General features: G+C 43.8%; 1 protein-coding gene across 6 annotated transcripts in view; it reads right to left on the reverse strand.

Annotated features, from left to right (window-relative positions):
• Positions 1–21554, reverse strand: part of LOC115099048 (very long-chain specific acyl-CoA dehydrogenase, mitochondrial-like) — a 490244-nt gene extending 468690 nt beyond the window's left edge. For 3 of the 6 annotated variants that reach the window (XM_029616323.1, XM_029616322.1, XM_029616317.1), the window contains exons 1-3: positions 21470–21554; positions 16833–16960; positions 2630–2693 (exon numbers count right to left, since the gene is read on the reverse strand). In XM_029616323.1, coding sequence (XP_029472183.1) covers positions 2630–2693; positions 16833–16921 — 153 coding nt within the window. In that variant the 5' untranslated portion in view covers positions 16922–16960; positions 21470–21554. The other 3 variants (XM_029616320.1, XM_029616321.1, XM_029616318.1) reach the window with 3 other exon arrangements.
• Between the last annotated feature and the right edge of the window lie 1183 nt (positions 21555–22737).

The raw sequence follows: 22737 nt of genomic DNA on the forward strand, positions 1-22737 counted from the left end.
TCTAAATCTCTGCTTGGGGAAGCTCTGCCTCCCAGACCTGATTGACAGATCCCATGGCAACATGGCTAATTCAGCCCTGCTATCGACGGGAAAAGGCCAGCTTGATGCTAAGTAAAAGTGCTGTTTTCGGTCATGCAGGAGATCTACAATTGATTCCTGGACCTAATCTCTACTCATTGGGCTAGTAGGAGGCTTGTAGATACTTCAGAAACAACTTCATGTCACACTCCCTGGTGGGAGGATTGATATAGAATCCCATGCATAATGCAATCTATGTAACATCTATGTAATATCTATGGCAAAGATTCAGGAGGTAGAAGTACTGGTCTCCAAAAGAAGCCTCAGTATGAGACCTCTCTACAGTTGCTGGCATGGCTGGAGTATAAAGGGAGAATGTAGAGGTTATATGAAAATGGGGAAAACACCAGGTAGCTGCAAATGAAGTTTCATGGCACCACAGGCCCATTAGGAGCCAGTTCTAATTGTCAGGATCCTAAATGAGCAGGAGGAAGGCTGCCATGCAAAAGATTGGGTGCATCACATGCTCCTTATTCATTGACATGCCTCTGTTTTTATAATTATATGCACAATTACTATATTTGAGATTAGCAAAAATTGCAGACTAATATGAACAAAAAAAAATTCCATTATACAATGAACTATACAGACTAGGCAACATGAATTTTTTGTATTTCTCTGACCCCAGTGGCCAAAGTATGAAACTAATTAAGGGATTTTCCTTAACTCTCATGAAATGTCATCACACTATTAGAATATGTTGCTGGGATGTCCATGTTGGTTTAAGCAGAAATGTCAGTAGGCTGACAATAGCAGATATGCAGCAATTTATTAACTACATAGATTTGTATTTATCCTTTCCCAATGCATATGGCAATGTCCCTTGCAGGATACCAAATTTCAGTGCCGCATGCTTCTTTCAAGAAGGTATGGAACCCCTTTCTTGTGGGCACGAGCAAAAGAAGTAGTAAAGGAAGACTTCATGAAAAGAGTACTGGAGCAGTGATTTTTATTCTTCTGTGCTAGCCTCTGATTTAAAGTGTATCAATTTGCCAGTCAAAGGTATGGGGCAGCCCTGGACAAAGAATCAGCTTTGTCAGATAACATTTTTTTTAAATAAACTGGAAGCATTATGAAGCAACAATGCAATTCTTAGTCTCTTTATTTTGAACCCAGAGTAAATCTACTTAAATAAAGAGAAGGCAAGAAAAAGCTGATCCTCTGCTGCCTACCTAATCATTACAGAATTTGCAGTCAATAACTTCCCAGCAATTTGCCAGAATCCAAGTAGTGACATTTTTATTAACATGTTCAGAATGTGGTTTAACTATTTCTAATGATTAATATAGAATAATATTTATTTACGAGCACAATAAATAGGGAAACTGCTACTGGATGATATTGTGTGGATCAGAAGACCCTGTTTGCAGTTTGGGAACTTTAGTAATTCAGAAGCTGAGGTCCTAGTCATAGTTCACTCTAGATCTTGATCAGCGACAGAACTTCCTGGAAGACAGGTAATTATGTCCTTATTAAGACTGCAGTGAAAAGCACTACTGATTAATTACGAAAACTATATATACACTTGGATGTCTACTATGGAACACCATGCCTTTAGAGTTAAGGTTACAAAGCGACAACAAATCCTTTCGAAAAAACCTAAAAACCTGGTTATTTAAGCAAGCTTATCAAAGAGAGTAGGTGAATAGTGAAGCCAGCAAAGTGCGAGGTATGAACAAATGAAAAATGAAAATCAAACACACAACACCACAAGCGATATGCGTGTAGCTGTATTTTATTTTATTTATTTATTTTATATTACTTTGTCTGATCATCCATCACTATAAGATAAAGTGACACTGATAAAGTTAGCATTGCTTTTAATTCCGGGAAAAAAAAAAACAAAACTCTGTACAGTATTTTATCACAGTACAATTATCTTATTTTTTAAAAAAACTATGTACCGGACCGATATGGCACTTGTGTAAAGTAACGTTTCAGCATCCTTATTTTTATGTGCCTATTGTAAACCATTGTGACGGAAGCTACTAAACGACGGTATAGAAAAGACTTAAATAAATAATAAAATAAATACTTGTCAGTTAACATTCTAGGGGAGATCAGATATTTATCAGTTTAAGTACAGTAGTTGAATTTTGCCTCTAGATGAGGCAATAAATATAAAATACACTGCTAATTACATTAAAACAGCATAGCTAAAGGTATTTTAAATTACTACAGGTGTAATTACTACTGTTAAGCAATCCTGAATACCCTTTAAGAAGAAATATATAAAGGAATTATGAGTGCAACAGATTTTTTCTGTGGTATAGAGCAATGTCATTGTTTTCTTAGATTTCATTTACAGAATCCATTTTCTTTGATTTGCTAACTCAGAGGTAACTAAAGCAAAAACCATGAATCCTGGAAGAAGAGATCATAGGTTTTTAAATATAACTTTAAGATATTTTCCTCAAAGAGTAATATTGAAAGAAGATTGCTGCTTCACTTAATATAAATATGTGTAACTGAACCATACAGACTCATATTAAATCATAATTTGAGGTCACTGTTGATGGAACAAGATCCACAGCTTCATAGCAGAACTCACCGTAGCAGCTTCACTTGCATACTGAGCTCTCTGATGTAACAGAAAGAATGAAGGTGATATCAGACTGTTAAAAGAAATATGTTATTGTTTCAGCATTTAAGAAAAAATGAACAAAGTCTATATTGCAGTGTCCAAGTGTTTTTGTTCACATTACTGCATCACTGGGCTATTCAGTCAATCAAATCCCTTGCCTGGTCGAAAGCTCCCTATATCCAGACCAATAAAAATAACAGTGTGATTTTGTATATCAGTCTGGCCATGCACCATACCATTGTACTGCATGGTGAGACAGAGGTACCTTCACAAGTATTTCTTATTCTATCATTGCATTCTCCTAGTCATAGTACCTACATATTGAAACTACAGACATAATAGTTATTGTTTTCAATCATTTCCTGAAGCATGATAACCATATACCAACTTGTATGACTAAAATATCACATTTTCCATTGTTTTCTAGGCTTGGGTTTTGCATTTTTCTCCATGTGTACTGACAATCAATTACAGTTTGTAAATTCTGCACAGTAGTTCTCACCTGCTTTTATGCAGAAAGACCAGAGTAATACATTAATACAAGTAATACAAGAATTAAATAAATAAATAAATAAATAAATAAATATCCAAATATTAACTGTTCCATTTTTAAATATTTGATATTTCCCTAATTCAGTAGGAACATCTCATTTTAACAAATTTATCACATTTTCAATTATGATTATTTTTGCCGTCATTCAAATCTGGTCTCCTAAGGAATGATCAAAAGACATTTTGAAATGGTAGTAGACCCTTGTGCTGTGGTGTGGTAGATGCAGTCTGGAAGGCGAACCTACTAGGCCAACTGACAAACACGCCCTATGCTGGGACAAGACTGGACCTTCACCTATACCAGTGCTGTTCCCTGCAGGTTGAGCCTTTGGGTCCAGGGGCTGGCAGGTAAGAGTTCCACAGGGAGGACAAGAAGAGAGTCCAGGACTGGACCAAGGTCAGGATAGGGAGCGGTCAGGCAGTTACCAGAGTCGAGCCAAGGGTCAAGGCAGGCAGTGAGCAGAGTATAGTCGGGTCTGAGCAGAGGTCAACGGCAGGTGGCAGGCAAAAGTAGTCTGAAGCAGAGGTTGGAGGCAGATGTCAGGCAGAAAAGTAGTCCGGGTCCGAAGCAAGGGTCAGTACCAGGCAGACAAACGAAGGACTGGAAGCTAGACTGGACAGGGCAGACTGGACTAGGCAGGGCAGGCTGGAACAAGAACAAGGCTTGAACAAGGCAGGATCAGGAACGCTAGAGAAGCAACATGCACTGCTGAGAAGCAGGTAGACCTGTTGCTGATGCGCTGGCTGAGAATGCGGCTGGTGTTTAACTCCGCAACCGGCAGTGTCGGGGTCACTTTCCCACTACAGGGCACGTGCGCACCTAGGGAAGCCAGCGGGAGAGATGCAATGGTGGCGTCCTACCCACAAAAAAGCAGGGACAGGAACCATCTGTGCCAGTCGGGGTGAACTGAGGGGCCATCTTGTGACCGGCCAACCATTACACCTTTCTATTTGTGCCAAACATACATTTTAAACAAAAAAAGAAAAAAACTTTTCATTTTTAACTGCCCATAAAGTTTAATATATTTCAACCAGGAGTTAAAGTATGACTTTCCTTTACTTTCAGAATAAACTTTCCTTAACTTTCACATGTTCGTCTGCATTTGTCCAGGTTCTGCATTGTACAGGGGAAAGCTCTCCAACATCTGGAGGGCTGATAGCAGAGACAGGCAAAACTGACAGATGTACACTAGATTTCAGCTATCATTGTCTACTTAAAGTATCTCTAGCCCTATCTTGGGCCCTCCTTTGCCTTTTAATGAAAATTAAAGGAAAGTTGATGATTACTTTCCAAGACAATTTTTAAAAGTTAGGTTCCATATTAGGAGCTACCACCCAGGAAAAAGATCTAGGCATCATAGTGGATAATACCTTAAAATCGTCGGCTCAGTGTGCTGCAGCAGTCAAAAAAGCAAATAGAATGTTAGGAATTATTAGGAAGGGAATGGTTAATAGAACGGAAAATGTCATAATGCCTCTATATCGCTCCATGGTGAGACCACACCTTGAATACTGTGTACAATTCTGGTCGCCGCATCTCAAAAAAGTTATAGATGCGATGGAGAAGGTACAGAGAAGGGCAACCAAAATGATAAAGGGAATGGAACAGCTTCCCTATGAGGACAGGCTGAAGAGGTTAGGGCTGTTCAGCTTGGAGAAGAGACGGCTGAGGGGGATATGATAGAGGTCTTTAAGATCATGAGAGATCTTGAACGAATAGATGTGACTCGGTTATTTTCACTTTCGAATAATAGAAGGACTAGGGGGCATTCCATGAAGTTAGCAAGTAGCACATTTAAGACAAATCAGAGAAAATTCTTTTTCACTCAACGCACAATAAAGCTCTGGAATTTGTTGCCAGAGGATATGGTTAGTGCAGTTAGTGTAGTTGAGTTCAAAAAAGGTTTTGATAAGTTCTTGGAGGAGAAGTCCATTAACAGCTATTAATCAATTTTACTTAGGGAATAGCCACTGCTATTAATTGCATCAGTAGCAATGGATCTTCTTAGTGTTTGGGTAATTGCCAGGTTGTTTTGGCCTCTGATGGAAACAGGATGCTGGGCTTGATGGACCCTTGGTCTGACCCAGCATGGCAATTTCTTATGTTCTTATATATATATTTTTTAGAAAGCGGAGACTCATATTGGCCCTCCAAAAATAAAATAAGCTAAAAGAAAACTAACAAAACAGAAAAATGGAAGACAATGGCAGAAAAGATCCATCTAGTATGCCCAACTTTAATCCTGCTGCAGTGCCATAGACCCCAGTTATCTTTGGCTTCCTCAGACTACTCAACTAGGAATCCTCTGTGTTTATGTTTTTTGAATTCTACCACTGTGTCTGCCTCCACCAAGTCCCCTGGGAGGCGTTCCATGTATCTACTATCTTTTCGTGACGAAATATTTCCTGTTACTCCTGATTTTACCCTCTTAGAGCTTCTTACATGACCTCTTAAAGCTTTTATTCTTCTGAAAAAGGTTTGCTTCTTGTATATTAATATCTTTCAGCTATTGAATGTCTCTATTATATACTTCCTGTCTCTCCTTGCATTCTTTGTAGTGTCCTTATTGAGTTTGTAACATGGCACAGAGTGGACCTTTGGGCCAATGTGAGGAGGGAGTACCACAAGGTGGCTCTCTCCCTTGTGACAGACTGCAGGCTGATGGCAGAGCAAGGGTAGTTAAGTTTGCAGGCAGTAGGCAAGGCGTGGTCAGTGTCCGGTCTGAGGTCAAGGCAGGCAGCAGGCAAATCCGTATATGAAGTTTAGGCAGGGTCATGACAGGCAGCAGACAAAGTGAGATCAGAAACTGAGGATCAAAGCTAAGTAGACAAAGACCAGGGAGACACAGATGAGGCAGGAAAGCAGATGAGATGGGAAGACTGGCACACAACAAGTTAGGAACAAAGCAGGAGAACTGGAACATAACAAGGCAGGAACACGAAGCAACAAGTACTGCAGGCAGGAACAAAGCAGGAGACCTGTTGCTGAGACACTGGATGGTAGTACTGAGCTTCCTTTTATACTAGAGCTAAGATGACATCAGTCAACACCCTTAGGAAGTGGGCCTACAAAAGGGCTTCAGGAAGTGCAGGTGGTTTCAAATACGCCCTAGGATGCAGTACATTGCAGGAGGCTATGCTGGGAGTGTCTGGAGGTAAGGGGCATTACAGTACACCCCCCTTCTAAGCCCCCTCAGGGTTGGGCCTATGGGGGAAGAGATAGTGGAAATTCCCGATTAACTCTGAAGCATGGACATGTTCCATAGGTTTCCAGGAGTGTTCCTCAGGTCCATAACCCACCCAATCGATCAGATAATGGAGTTTGTCTCTGAAGAGCTTGGATTCCATGATTTCCCTAACTTGGTAGTCAGTATCCAAATCCATAGTGACTGATGAGGGTGGAGCGTCCTTTTTTGTGTAACAGTTGAATACTGCTGGCTTGAGGAGAGAGACGTGGAAGATATTAGGGATCCGTAAGGATGGTGGTAATTTCAATTTATAGCATGGGATTTATCTGACACAGAATGAAATATGGCCAGATGAACTTGAAAGCGAATTTGGAGGATGGTATCTTGAGGAGAGATTCTAATAGTTAACCAGACCTTATCTCCAGGGGCTAAGTGGGGTGGGGTGGGGGGGCGGTTTTCATCTCTTATCTGTGTAGAGTTTGTATCTTTTTGAGGCTCTCAAGAGGAGTTCCCTAGTACTGCTCCATATTTCTTGAAAAGACATTGACAAGGCCTCAGCATGTCAGTGGGGAGAGGAAGAGGCACCTTGAAATGAAGGCCAAAAACAAGATAAAGGTGGACACTGATGATAAATTGACATGATTATTATAGGAGAACTCAGCCCAGGAAAGGAGTTGGGTGCAACTGTCCTATCTGACAGCAGTATAAGCTCTTAAAAAGGCCTCCAGGGTCTGGTTGGTGCATTCCGTCTGCTTCTTGTTTTGCGGGTGGTACGCAGATGAGAATCTGAGAGCGATGCCAAATTTTTTACAGAGAGCTTGCCATAGTTTAGACATGAAGTGAACTCCACAGCAACTGATGATGTGTTTTGGGAGGCCGTGGAGGTAAATGATATGCTGGAAGAAGAGTTGAGCCAGAGTTTTAATGGTTGGCAGGTTCTTTAGAGCAATGGTTCTCAACCTTTTTTCTATTCACTGACTCCTTTTTTCTATTGACACTGACTTTTTTCTATTCACTGACTCCTTCTCCAATGCCCTTAAAAGATGGGACAGTGCCCTCTCATCCATCAACTGTCTACTTACTCAACTTAACCTAGCCCTTAACCCCAACAAAACTGAACTTATGATCATTTCACCACAACCCCTTAATACCTTACCTTCCCCCTCTCCCAACTCTCCCCTTGTTCCCCCTGTCCTCTCACAATCAGTAAGAGACCTAGGAGTCACACTTGACCCTCAATTCTGCCTACAGAAATTTATCTCCTCTACCATTAAGGATTGTTACTACAAATTACACACCCTCAAAAAACTTAAACCTTTGCTGCACTTCCATGACTTTAGAACTGCCCTGCAAGCCTTAATATTATCCAAAATTGATTATTCAAACTCCCTACTCCTAGGACTTCCCAAGAACAGCATTGCCCCCCTACAGCTGCTTCAAAATGCAGCTGCACGAGTACTTACAGGCACCTGCAGAAAAGAACATATCACACCCATTCTCAAACAACTCCACTGGCTCCCCATCGCAGCCAGAATTCAATTCAAAAAGCTTACCCTCATCCATAAAGCCATACACAATCCTGAAATGCTCTGGTTTCCAGACAGTCTACACCTTCGTTCCTCTTCCAGACCTACCAGAACCCCCTACACAGCTAAGATTCACACACCCTCCCCCAAACTCTTTCACCTTACAGCCACTAAACAACGTGCCATTTCCCTAGCTGGTCCCTCCTTATGGAACGCTATGCCCACCCACCTACGCCTTGAAACGTGCCCTAAGAAATTCCGACAGAACCTCAAGACCTGGTTGTTCACACGAACCTATACCTGAGCCACCTCTCCTTGAGCCACCCTTCCTTTTCTCCCCTGCTCCTCTCCGCCCCGTTCTCCCTCTCCCCCCCCCCCCACTCCCTTTCCCGCCCTAAGGTCCCTCCTTAAACCCCCTCTCCTAACTCCTCCCACTGTATTACTATTGTACATCAGCTATAATTAATATTTGTTTTTTACCTCGAACTTACTTGTACAGCATATCCTTTGTTTCCCTTATCCCTCTACCCCTCCTTCCCAGTTCTCCCAATATTTTCCTATTACAACAACCCCTACCTCCCACACACCTCCCCCCCCCCCCCCCCCCCCACCTCTCTAGTTACTTTATTCAGTTTCTATGTAAAGCCCTGTTAGCTATTTTGTGTTCTATGGAAACCGATGTGATGTTTTCCAAACGAATGTCGGTATATAAAAATTGTTAAATAAATAAATAAATATTATAGAAACATAGAAATGATGGCAGAAAAAGACCAATCGGCCCATCCAGTCTGCCCAGCAAGCTCCCACAATTATTTTCCTATACTTATCTGTTTCACCGACCATCAAGTCCTTGTTGGTAACTGTTTGATTCAAATTTCCTGCCATCCCCTGCCATTGATGCAGAGAGTAATGATGGAGTTGCATCAAAGGTGAGCATAAGGCTTAATGGTTAAGGGTAGTAACCACTGCATCAAGCAAGTTACCCCGATGCTTGTTATCCAGACTGCACAGATCAATGCCTTGTTGGATGTTGTCTGAATGTAAATCCTCTTTTCCACATTTCTCCCTGCCGTTGAAGCAGATAGCAACGCTGTATATGCATTCAAAGTGAAATATCAGGCTTAATTGGTTTAGGGTAGTAACTGCCGCAATAAGCAAGCTACCCCATGCTTATTTGTTTACCCAGACTGTGTAGTTCAGTCCTTGTTGGTTGTTGTCTGAATGCAAATCCTCTTTTCCACATTTCCCCTTGCCGTTGAAGCAGAGAGCAATGTTGGAGTTGCATTAACCGTGTGAAGGCTTATTGAGTAAGGGTAGTAATCACCAGGTAGTAGCCTCCATTCCAGCAAGCCACCCCATACCTCTTCTCTTCATTCCCATCCTCTAGTCTTTATGGATCCACAGTGTTTATCCCATGCCCCTTTGAAATCCTTCACAATTTTAGTCTTTACCATTTCCTCCGGAAGGGCATTCCAGGCATCCACCACCCTCTCTGTGAAGAAATACTTCCTGACATTGGTTCTGAGTCTTCCTCACTGGAGTTTCAAATCGTGACCCCTAGTTCTACTGATTTTTTTCCAACGGAAAAAGTTTGTTGTTAACAACGGATCATTAAAACCTTTCAAGTATCTGAAAGTCTGTATCATATCACCCCTGCTTCTCCTCTCCTCCAGTACATATTTAGGTTCTTCAATCTCTCCTCATAAGTCATTGTATGAAGACCTTCTACCTTTTTGGTCGCTCTACTCTGGATCCTAAACCTTCATCCTGTCTCTGTCCCTTTGGAGATACGGTCTCCAGAACTGAACATAGTACTCCAGGTGAGGTCTCACCAAGGCCCTGTACAAGGGGATCATCACTTCCTTTCTCTTACTAGATATTCCTCTCTCTATGCAGCCCAGCATTCTTCTGGCTTTAGCTATCACCTTGTCACATTGTTTCGCCGACTTCAGATCGTTAGACACTATCACCCCAAGGTCTTTCTCCTGCTCCGTGCACATCAGCTTTTCACCCCCCCATCAAATACAGTTCTTTCGGTTTCCACACCCCATATGCATGACTCTGCACTTCTTGGCATTGAATCTCAGCTGCCATATCTTCGACCACTCTTCCAGCTTCCTTAAATTTCGTCTCATTCTCTCCACTCCTTCCGGCATGTCCACTCTGTTGCAGATCTTAGTATCATCCACAATAAAGACAAACCTTACCTTTTATCCCGTCTGCAATGTCGCTCACAAAGATATTGAACAGGACCGGTCCCAACACCGATCCTTGCGGCACTCCGCTTAACACCGCTCTCTCTTCAGAGTAAGTTCCATTTACCATCACACATTGTCTTCTGTCCATCAACCAGTTTGCAATCCAGGTCACCACCTCAACACTCACTCCTAAGCTCATTTTATTCACAAGCCTCTTGTGTGTGACTGTATAAAAAGCTTTGCTGAAATCCAAGTAGATGACATTGAGCGCTCTTCCTTGATCCAATTCCCTTGTCACCCAATCCAAAAAGTCAATCAGATTTGTCTGACAGGACCTTCCCCTATTGCGACACACCTGGCAGATAATGCTTACAGGTGTGACACTGAACACTTGACCACCACAGGGCTAATTGTAAACTTATACTCTGCATCTGCAGGAACCTACACCCCCCAACTCCGTCCCCAAACAATGGATGCAGAGCAGAACAAGGATATTTCAAATACATCTTGCTATATAAAAAAGATATTCTGATTCTGCTACACAAACTCCCTTACTACCAGGTACATTGTAAAATACAAAACCTGAAAAATAAAAACACTCAGCACATGTGTAGCAAACCTTCCATACCATTACAACACTATTTCCAAGAACTCAAACAGCAATAGCCCTTCCTATGAAAAGGTAACAGTGCAGCACCAATGCATGTCCTATTAAGAATGAGAAAACACAACAAAGAGAATTGATATAAATCCCTACCTAGTAGTAAAATACCTCACCTCAGAAACACATACAGATCTGATCTTCATCAAATACAGAAAAAGAGACCACAAATTACAAATGTGGAGACAAAAACTGGAATGGAAACCTCAAAAATCCACTCTGCATGCAGTGCAAAACTGGAGAGCTAGAAACAGAAATACATATCCTCCTACACTAAGCAAAATACAAAGATAGAAGAAATGCACATTCCCAAAATTGATATATTATGGCTCTTGTACCCCATCACTCCCCTTCTATGCCTCCATCATCATTCACTTTTCCCAATTACTCCCTTTCAATCATCATTCCTGAACCCCACATCCTCTTCCCTATGCTCCTTCTCTTATCTGCTTGACTCTCCCTACCCCCCCTTCATCCTATCTCCATGCCTGCCCAGCTACCCTGACCCCGTTTCTCACCTCTTCCTGCTCAGTAGTACCCACACTGCCTCTCCGTTCCACCTTCATCTTCCCAACATCCCCAACCTACTTTCCCCCACCCTCCGCAGGGTGAAGAGATCATCAGCATTATCACTCCAAGACTCAATAGGGGAAGATAAAGTTGCATCCCATCAGGCCCAGAACAGGAGCTGGCAATGTCTCACTCTGACCTGGGTCAAGGAGGAAACAGCCTCCCACTGGGCCAGAAAGAAGAAAAGGAAGTGAAAATAGCCTCCCATCAGACCAAATGTAAGAGAAATCAACCAACTCCCACCTGAGCTGAAGGCAGCCATCCTCTGGCCCTGTGATAAACCTCCCAGGACCTCACGACACACAGTGTGTCCTGACACACGTGTTGAAAAACACTGCTATAGAGGGATAAAATGGGCCATTTTTTAAAAATGATCAACCATAACCCAAATAGAGTTGATAACCAGATGAGGGTGGTAAGCCAGAGATAAAATTCATGGAGATATGGGTCCTTGGTTTCTGTGGCACCGGTAAGGGGAGAAGATAGTCTGTGGGGCTTGCCATGGAACCATACTTTTGGCACAATTGGAGCAGGCCGCCACATATAACCCATGTTATGCACAAGACAAGGCCATCTGTAGTATCAAGCAATGAGTTCCAGTGTTTTTTTGATATCCTGAAATTCTCTCATGAAAGAATCATGGGCCCACAGTACCTGGGGTCACAGGGCCTTGCATACCATGGTTCTCTTTGAAGGAAAACTTGCTGTAGAGAATGGAGATAAAGCCAAAATTTTAGCAGGGTCAATGAGATACTCTGGTTCTGTAGACATGCCATCAGGAACGAAAGATTGTGATAATGAGTCTGCCTTTACATTTTTCTCAGCTGGTCGATAAGTTAGGATGAAGTTAAATCATACAAAGAATAATACCCAACAAGCCTGTCTTGGATTAAGTCATCGGGCGGTTTGTATATAGTCAAGGTTTTTATGGTCCATGTAAATTATGAAAGGGTGATGGGCCCCCTTGAGAAGGTGTCACCATTCTTCGAGGGCTAACTTCACCACCAGTATTTCTCGGTCTCCTATTCTGTAGTTGGCTTCAGCAGAAGAGAATTTCTTAGAGTAATATGCAGAAAAGAGTAGCTCCCTGGCAGCAGAGACTGGCAATAACACAGCTCCTACTCCTATGGAAGAGGCGTCAACTTCCAAGACAAATAGTCGGGACGAATCTGGCCATTGCAAGACTGGAGCTATCAGAAAAGCTGTCTGTAACTGCTCACTTGCTATGAAAAGTGGTGGGGCTTCCTGAGTCTCCTGGTTGATAACTATTTATGGACTTTTCTTCCAGGAACTTATCCAAACCTTTTTTAAACCCAGCTATGCTAGTTGCCTTGACCACATCTGCAGTTTGTGTGTTGAGTGGAAAAAATACTTTCTCCAATTTGGTCTAAATTTGTAACCTATTAACAACAAAGTGTCCTAGTGATATTTGAAATGGTAAATAGCCATTCCCTATTTAGCTGTTCCATTCTACTCATAACTTTGTGTATCTCTATCACATCCCCCTGCAATTGTCTCTTCTCCAAGCAGAAGAGCCATAACCTCTTTAGCCTTTCTTCCAGGCGATACATGTTAGCCTCCTCTTGGACGCGCGTTTTCCTTTACCCCTTATTCAGTAAGGGGAGGAAAACGCGCGTCCAACCCGCAGCACCTAATAGCGCCCTCAACATGCAAATGCACGTTGATGGCCCTATTAGGTATGCGCGCGGGATACAGAAAGTAATGGGGTAGATTTTACAAATCTACGCGAGCGCGTTCCTTTGTTCGCGCAACCGGCGCAAACAAAAGTACGCTGGATTTTATAAGATAGGCGCGTAGCCGCGCCTATCTTATAAAATCCGGGGTCGGCGCGCGCAAGGCTGCACAAAATCGGCAGCCTGCGCGCGCCAAGCCACACAGCCTGCCTCCATTCCCTCCGAGGCCGCTCCGAAATCGAAGCGGCCTCGGAGGGAACTTTCCTTCCGCGTCCCCCCACCTTCCCCTACCTAACCCACCCCCCGGCCCTACCTAAATCCCCCCCCTACCTTTGTTGGGCAAGTTGCACCTGCTTGAAGCAGGCGTAACTTGCGCACGCCGCCTCGCATCCCTCGGCACAGGCCACAGTGTTGGGGGCTCGGGACTGCCCTCCCGGCCTGCCCCCAAACCGTCGCCACGCCCTGGACCCGCCCTGGACCGCCCCCGGACATGCCCCGCCCCGTCACCATGCCCTGGACCCGCCCCGGACCGCCCCCTGACCCCCCTGGACACGCCCCAGACACACCCCCTCCCACCCCTTTTACGAAGCTCCGGGACTTACACACGTCCCGGGGCTTTGTGCACACTGGCGGCCTATGCAAAATAGGTGCGCCGGCACGCGAGTGCCCTGCGCACGTAAATCCGGGCTTTTAAAATCTAGCCCAAAATGTGCAGCCAAGCCGCACATTTTACTTTCAGAAATTAGCTTTTCTGTGCACCCTCTGACTTAATATCATGGCGATATTAAGTTAGAGGTCCCAAAGAGTAAAAAAAAAAAAAAAATTTGAATTCGGCCCGCGGCTGTCAAGCCGAAAACCGGACACTCAATTTTGCCGGCGTCCGTGGCTGTCAGCGGGCTCGAGAACCAACACCGGCAAAATTGAGCGTCGGCTGTCAAACCTGCTGACAGCCGCCGCTCCTGTCAAAAAGGAGGCGCTAGGGACGCGCTAGTGTCCCTAGCGCCTCCTTTTGCCCGTTTTTACCGCCGGGCCTAATTTAGATACAGAATCACGCTCACCGGCAAGTGGCGTTCACCCGCTCTCCCGTGGATTTTACTGTATCAGCCTGTTCATAAGGAAATTGTTCCAACCCCTTAAACATTTTTGTTGCCTTTCTCTGTGCCTCTCTGCTATATCCTTTTGGAGTACTGCACACAATACTCAAGGTGCAGCTGCACTATTGATCTATACAGAGGCATTATGATGTTCTCATTTTATTCTTTATTCCCTTCCCAATAATTGTTAGTATTTTATTTGCTTTTTTGGCCACTGTCATACACTGAGCAGAGGATTTCAAAGTGCTGTCTACAATGACTCCCTTTTCTAGGTGGTTGATTTCTTCTAATGCAAAATCTATCACTGTATATATAAAATTAGGGTTATTTTACCCTCTTTGCGTCACTGTGCACAAGTCCACATTAAATTTCATATGCCATTTAGATGCCCAATTCTCCAGTTTCATAAAGTTCTTTTGTAGTACTTCACAATCTGTGTTTAAACTACCCAGAATATTTTTGTGTCATCTGTAAATATGAATGATTCACTTGTTGCTCCCAATGCACTATTTTGATCGGCTATCCTTTATCCACATACTTGTTAATACCTTAAACAAATTGCAGTTTGTTTCTTGAGAAAGTGTGGTGACTGCACTCTGGACAAGTATTGTTGGCTTCTTATTACCATTAGTTTAAGTTGACATTAAAGCAAGATTAGGATCAGTAGGGTTTCCTAGTCTGTGACATCAGTTGAAAGACTCCATATATCCAAAAAAGGATAATGCATATTGTAATAAAGCTAATAATGCATTCTACAAATTGAAGATTGCGCTAGTCTAAAAAGGCATGTAGAAGGTGCTTATACAATAGGCCTCAGAGAAACATTTTTTTAAACTATGTAAATTATTTTTAGTTGTCAAACTCAGCAAATCCGGTTGACATTCCTTGTGACCTTGGACAAGTCATTTCATCCTCCAGTGCTTCAGATACAAACTCAGGGCAGTCATTTGCAGGATTCATTAAGCTGTGGTACCAATTAAGCAGTTTAGGGGTAGATTTTCAAAGGGTTGCGCGCGAAAGATACGCGCGCAACCCCCGAAAACCTACCCCTGCCTCCCCCCCGGCGGCGCGCACAAGCTCCGGGACGCTCATAAGTCCCGGGGCTTGCAAAAGGGGGTGTTCTGGGGGCGGGGCCGTGGGCGGGGCACCAGCCCAGGGGCGTGCCGGGGGCGGGACCGAGGCCTCCGGCACAGCCACTGTACTGGGGGATGGAGAGCAAGTGCGCGCAAGTTACACCTGCCCGGAGACAGGCATAACTTCTTCGATAAAGGTTAGGAGGGGGATTTCAGGTAGGGCTGGGGGGTGGGTTAGATAGGGGAAGGTGGGGGGAGGCAGAGGGAACGGAGGTAGGCGGCTCGGCGCGCGCGAGTTGCACAATTGTGCACCCCCCGCGCTCTCAGACCCGGGATTTTATAACATACGCGCGGCAAAGTGCACGTTATAAAATCGGGCGTAGATTTGTTCGCGCCGGGTTGTGCGAACAAATCTACGCCCACGCGCTGTTATAAAATCGGGCCCTTAGTGAATCCTGTGGTATTTTCTCTGGCAGTAAAATATTGCAGCTTAGCTTATCCTCCTCCACAACATGCGATAGTTGCCCCTCATTCCAAGGCCACTATTTTTTAAAGGTCTGATGTGGCTCATAGTTCTTTCCCCTCTGGTGGTGTGTAAGAATCAGTAGAGCCTATAGAGACCCACTCTAACAAAACTCCTCCCTCAGTCGCTCCCTGCGGCAGCCCAAAATTCCAAATGTGCAAAAATATAAGTAATAAATTAGGCCCTGCCCTGTTCCAAAACCCTTCTCCTTGATCTACCAAAATGAAGTCCCCACTAGGTCTCCTGGTGAACTATCCCTGATGGGGATTTCCAAAATTGCACCAGCAGCAGCATAGGGGGCATACCATTGTACTAATCTAGACTACCACAAACGGTTTTAAGTTCACTGGGGGCGAATTTTGAGGCAAGCTGCGTTATATGATTGACATGGTTTTGCCTACTGATCAGCTTATTACTATACTCAAATTGCTGGGGGAAATAACATGTGGAATTTGAAATACTACATGATATCACGGTGTTAAGGTTTTTACTGAATGGTAAATGCCTAATGCAACTTAGTAAATGATCCCCTTAGATTTTAAGCCCTCTGGGTACAAGGAAATCCTAAGGTATCTGAAGGTAATCCACTTTGACATGGCTGACTAGTCACAAAAGGCAAAATATAAAATAAAAAAATAAATTTTGGCTGTCATTTCTTCTAAGTCTTAAATCTTGATGAACAAGTCCTATGAAAATTATTTCATACAGTGGATATTTCAATGGATTGCATTATTCCTTTTAAGTTTCATATAACAATATTGCCAATCTAAGTCAAAGTCGCATGCCCTGTTTAAAAACGAAGGGTTGCCTTTAATATTAACGTCAACATAAACACCATGTTAAATAATTATCCATTTCAGTACAAAGTAATATTACAATGCATTTATTTGGGCTCGGATGTTGTTAATAATTATGTTTGTGCTGCTTTATTATAGCATGTTGTTTAATGCTATAATTGTTGCTATCTATTTATGTAAACCAGCTTGGTTGGTCCCAGAAAGGCAGGTTATAAGTACCAATAAATAAATTATTTTATTATGCAATCAAAACAAAAACTCAGCTTATTTCATACATAGTTTGGTTCATCCTACCCTATCTGAAAGTATGGCTGATTCCAATGTTGGATGGGGCATCGCTTCCGTAGCAAGGATGTCAGCCTAGTGCACAAGTGATGCAGCATCCTGCTGTAGTGGGGCCTCTCAATCACTCATGGAAGGAACTATACAGAATAAGAGTAATAAAAACAAAAGAAAATGAAATTCCTATCAATTCATCCTCATCTGAATCATCCAACCTTTTTCTCACATTATTTCTTTCAATAGAACACTTCTCATCCTTGGATTCATTAATAAAAACCAATATCTTAATTACGCAAAATTTCCCAATTGAATTTTTATAGCCTAAGACTAGTTAGCTGTGCTCCTGAGCAAACAATATTAGTTCAGCAGTTGGTCAGTGGCATAGTAACATGTGTACAGATGCTGGACAGTTATGTCATTGGTAAAGACAAGCACATTACTGAGGTCAAGATCAAGTGGAAGTCATACAAAAGAGACAAGGAAAAAGATATATATCGGGCAAAAACAGTCAGCAGAATAGATGTTGGCCACCTTTATTAATACTCTAAAGCAGAGCTTTCCAAACCGTGTGTCGTGACACGTTAGTGTGTCGCCTGCAGTGTGAAGGTGTTTCGCCCGGTCCACATAGCAGCAGGGCAGGCGGAAGCAGGGAACTACAGCAGGAAGATCGGCGGGGCCGTGGTGGAGCTTACCTCACCCCGGCCCGAAGAAAAGGGTCACGTTCACTCCTCCTCCTTCCTGCCTGCACAGCCCCGGAAGAAAAACGTTGCCGGAGCCGCGTGGGCAGGAAGGAGGAGGAATATCTGCCGTGTACAGAAGAAGAGCAGCGTTAATGGGTCTCCGCATATCCCACGTCGCAGTGGCCCGAGGAGGAAACCCGGTAGTAGAGCCGCCTTGAGAATGAGAACCTGATTGTGTGTTTGAGGGAAGAAGACAGATGAAGAGAAAAGAAATAGAAAAAAAAGACCTTGTAAAAGGAATTGGCAAAAAAATAAGAAAGGGAAGGTGGAAATAAAAGCCTGTGACCAACCGATTAGAAAACTAAGATCAGACAGCAAAGGTAAAAAAAATTACTTTATAGTGATTGGCATATGTTATCTTTGGGAATGTGCAAGAGTAGCACTTTCTCTATGCCAATCTCGCAATGTACGAGATCGGCATGGAGGAAGTGGAAGACCGCAAATATTTAATATCGCGGGGCCTGCACAGAGGAGGCAGCAGAACAGGCTTCAGTGCCAGTAGCAGCAATCAACACCTCCCCAAATATCCACATGGCAGCAGTGACAGCAGTAGCAGAGGAATGAGAGAGGCTCTGAGGTTGCTGGCAAAAGAAAGAGGGGGGTCTGCCTTCAGTGTGTACAAGTATATAAATAGGAGTCTGCCTGAGGCTGTATCTGTGTATGAGAACAAATGGGTGTCTTCCTGGCGTCTGTCTGTGTGAAAATAGGTGCCTGCCTGTGTGTGGTGTATGTGTGTGTGAGAATAAATTGGTGCCTGCCTGCCTGGGGGTCTCTGTATGTGTGTGAGAATGAATGTGTGCATGCCTGGGGGTGGGGAGGGAGCGGTGTGAGAATGAATGGGAGCTGCCTGGGGGTCAGTGTGGGTGTAACATTATGTAATCCACAAAATTTTATGTATATATTTAAGGAAACATACATAAATTGTCGAAATACGTTTTGCTCGATTAACCTTTAACCTCTGGTTTGCTAGTAGACTGAATTACTGTGTCGTGAAATTATGTTTGTCTAAAAAGTGTGTCACCAACATGAAAAGTTTGGAAAGCTCTGCTCTAAACAATGGTTCTCAATCTGTGGTCTGCCAGAAGTGCAGCTGCCCAGAGTAAGAGAGGGTCCTGCACTGTTGCTTCCAGTGCCTGACTACTGCATAAAGTACTGTGCTCGAGGAGGAATGCCATTGCTGAAAGCCCAATCCACACTGAGAAGACCGAGGTGCAGGGTACCAAAAAGAAAAGAGGAAGGCCACCACTCAGAGCGCAGTCTTACCAATAGGAGAGGCCTGGATGCTGAAAGCCTAGTCCTACACTCAAAAGAGGGAGGAGCAGGACACAGAGGAGAGGGCTGCCCTCAAAAGCCAGGTCCTACAAGAGGAGAGGCCGAGAAGAGTGCTGCTGCTGAAAGATTTGTCCCACACTGAGAAGAGGAGGAAGGTTACTGCTGTGAGTGTGGTCCTGTGCAGAGTAGAAACTGAAGGAGCACAACAAATCACTTCTGCACAGACTACCAACTACTCTGGCCCCTGCGGACCAGACTAAGAGAGAAAGTGAGTACCGGAACTTTACTATGGGAAAACAAGGAGAGGGAAGCCAACACTAAAAGGTGCCATAGAGGGCAGGAGGGGGCGGCTCACATGGGACAGCAGGAGGAGGAGGCAAGCAAAGGTGTTTGGGAAGAGACGGGGGGGGGGGGGGGGGGGGAGGAGGAGGAGGGCAGGCAGGACAGAGGAAAAGTGCAAAAGGCAGGCGAGAAGGTACTGTGGAAGGTGTGGATGAGGGTCAGCATCAGAAGGGGCAATGGGGAAGGGCAGAAGGATAAGAGTAGACGAAATGGCTGCATGGGGCAGAGGGAGGGAGGACAAGGGAAAGGGAACACTTGGGAAGGGGTCATGAGTGAGAGGTAGTGGGGCAAGCGGGAAAAGGCCATGAGAAGAGGTCAGGAGGGAGATGACAGGGGACACAGGGGCCAAAGTGGGAGGCAGGAGAAACGGATCTTGAAGGAGGGCATAAAGGGGAGGATTGGATCAGGGATCAAAGCAGAATGGAAGGCACTCAGGAAGAGGCGAAGGGGAAATGAGAGCTGCTTTCGGAAAAGGGCCATGGGTAAGCGGAAGCAGAGCAAGAGAAGGGATGGATTTCTTTTAAAAAAAAAAAAAGTATCTTGTTGGAGGGGAGGGGCAAGGGGAGAGGAGCCTTGGGAGGTAGAGATGTGCATCAAACCTCTTTCCACCTCACACTTTTAGCGATGTGCGCCTGCCTCTATCTTCCTTTCCACGTGTCCATTCCTGCCAGTCAATGTCTCTTCCTTTCTTTCCCCTTCCATCAGTCCATCATCACCAGTCTCTCTCTCCTTCCACTAGTACATGCCCACCTCTTTCACCAGTCTATACCCACTACTCTACCCCCTCTAGTCCATCCCCACCAGTCTCTCCCTCTCTCCATTCCAACCCCCACCAGTCGGTCTCTCCCCCCCCCCCCTAGTCCATCCCCTACCAGTCTGTCTCTCCCCCTCTCCATTCCATCCCCTACCAGTCGGTCTCTCCCCCCTCTAGTCCATCCCCCACCACTCTGTGTCTCTCTCCCCCCTCTAGTCCAACCCCCACCACTGTGTCTCTCTCCCCCTCTCCATTCCATCCTTCACCAGTCTGTATTCCCCTCTCTATTCCATACCCCATTAGTCTGTCTCCTCCTCTCCATCCCATCCCCCTCCAGTCCTTCCTCTACCAGTCTCTCCCTCTAGTCCATCCCCCACCCTCTAGTCCAACCACCAGTCTCCCCTCCCCATTCCATCCCCTTCCAATCTGTCTCTCCCCACTCCAGTCCATCCTCTACAACTCTCCTACCACCAGTCCATCCCCCCAGTTTGTTCCCCCTTCCCTTTCTCCTCCAGCCCATCCACCACTATTCTCCTTCTCTCTCTCCCTCTCCAGTCCTTCCCCCACCAGTCTATCCCCCACCCCATCTCTCTTCCCCTCCCCCTTGTGCATCCTCACAAGTCTTCCCTTTCCCCTTGTCCATCCCCCACCAGTCTTCCCTTCTCCCTCCAGTCCATCCCCCATCTCCTGTTTATATCAGTAATTATTACTTTATATTATGTTTTATATAAAATGAATGATTCTGGAGTGCATAACATTTCTTTGTTAATACATTAATATGTTTTCCATATATGGTATATAACTGCATGTAAAAATTAAGAAATATGTGGGGGGTCTCCAAAAGGTTGGTGACCTCTGCTCTATAACTTGTCATCACTGCACTTAGTTGATGAGAGTGAGTGCAGGAAGTTTCAGGCAAGTTATTATCGTTTATCACCTATCTGACAGTTAAGCTCATTGCTACATATTCTTGGTATTGTCTTAGTTATAACTGATGCACTAGTTTTTATTTTAAAGACCAAGTTTACTGAAGTCTACAAGTACGATTTAACAAATAGGTTTCCCATTCATATTTTAAATAATCACACAAACCCTTCCCAGAAATATCACTATCCGATTATCACATTTTATCAATCGGTTAAGACCCAGAAATAATTACTTGGGAAGCTGGAAAACATGATAGTGGCTAATGGAAAAGCCATAATCCCAAATGACAGCTTAAACTTTAGTCACATTTTTTATTCTTTTTTTTTTCGACAGCAAGCATTCAAGAGTGATGATATGGATCCTTCCTACCAAATTATTCCACACCTTCCAAGGAATCCTTACTTCCCAGAAGGAAGTGACATATTCAGTGTAAAAGTAACGCTATTTGCCTCCCAAGGCTTTAAAGTCATTACTTTCATTAACAGACTAAACTGACATGACATTCTTTCTGCCAAAAATGAAATAATATTCCCTAGTTAATCACTTAGCAGCTTAGAAAATATGACCCAGTAAACGCCTTTAAACTGCCTCTGCGCAGCGCTTTTTAACCATACTGAATATTTGCAGTCGGGAGTCTTGAAGGCAAAACCTTTTAACGCCTGCTAATGATTTGAAATTGCGCTCGCGAGCCCAAGCCCCACCCACGGCACCCGCCCAAGTAGGGAACTCAACCTCCCATCTATTGGCTTTAGTCCGACGCTGACGTTTCTTCCGCTACGGCCAACCTACCGCTTCCGTCACCAAAGCAACCAATAAACGCGTGCAAACTTTACTCTTAATTTAGCGAGGTTTGTGAACAACTCAGTCCTAATGTGTGCACACGGTAGCATATGATGCAAATTCCCTGTTAATCAAATCATTATCCCCCTCCCCCTAATGCAGAGAGATGCATAAGTTTTACTCATGTTATCTTAATGCTTGAAATTTAATTTCTGGTCAGAAGTGTGCACAATTCTTTAAAAACAAGATTTATATATTTCACTTATATTCGAACTGTGCTAAGCAAATAGTAATACAACATATACAATGAAAAATAAAACCTCAAATGTAAAAAGTTACATGTACAGGAGGCTTGGCAATAATCAGTTTGGACACCTAGATTACTGTAATGCTTTGGGTGTAAGCTTGCCAAAATGTCGTCTCAGAGCGCTGCAGCTAGGTTATTTTTGGTTTAATGCAGTTCTCGCAAATTCGTCCTGCATTGAGAAATTTGCATTGGCGCACCAAATTTAAGATAGTGATCATTATTCACAAGTTATGTAATTTTTATTTATTATTTATTTAAGGTTTTTTCTATACCGGCATTCATGATAAGATCATATCATGCCGGTTTACAGATAACAGGGGGTGCAAAAACTGTTCTTTTAACAAGTGCGGAGGAAGCAAAAGTTACAATAAAACAAGGTTGTAGAACTGGAGGAGGAAGGAGACAAGGATAGCGGCGTAAAAATATTTACAGAGGTAACTTGGTGAGTACCAAATACACACAGTCTATTATCTGAATCTTGTCCAACTAAATATTGCAGTCTGCCAACTCCCATTTACTTACAGTTCCTTTGCTTGGATATAGACTACAATGCACTCGTGCCAGTGCTTTTTCTTACATTGGGATGCTATTGTGCAATGCTTTACTCTGGCATGTTTTAAGAGCATTTGTCTTATCTGCCATGAACTTCTTGGGAGGAATGAGTAAAATACAAATGAAGTGTAAATAAATAAAAGGGATTTAGTTGGAAACTACCTCTTGATATTAATAAGAGTTCAATTTTTTTCCTGAAAAGTTAAGAACATAAGAACATGCCATCCTAGGGCAGGCCAAGGG

The sequence above is a fragment of the Rhinatrema bivittatum genome, chromosome 9 (genome assembly GCF_901001135.1).
Source record: "Rhinatrema bivittatum chromosome 9, aRhiBiv1.1, whole genome shotgun sequence".
In the NCBI taxonomy this organism is placed as follows: Eukaryota; Metazoa; Chordata; class Amphibia; order Gymnophiona; family Rhinatrematidae; genus Rhinatrema; species Rhinatrema bivittatum.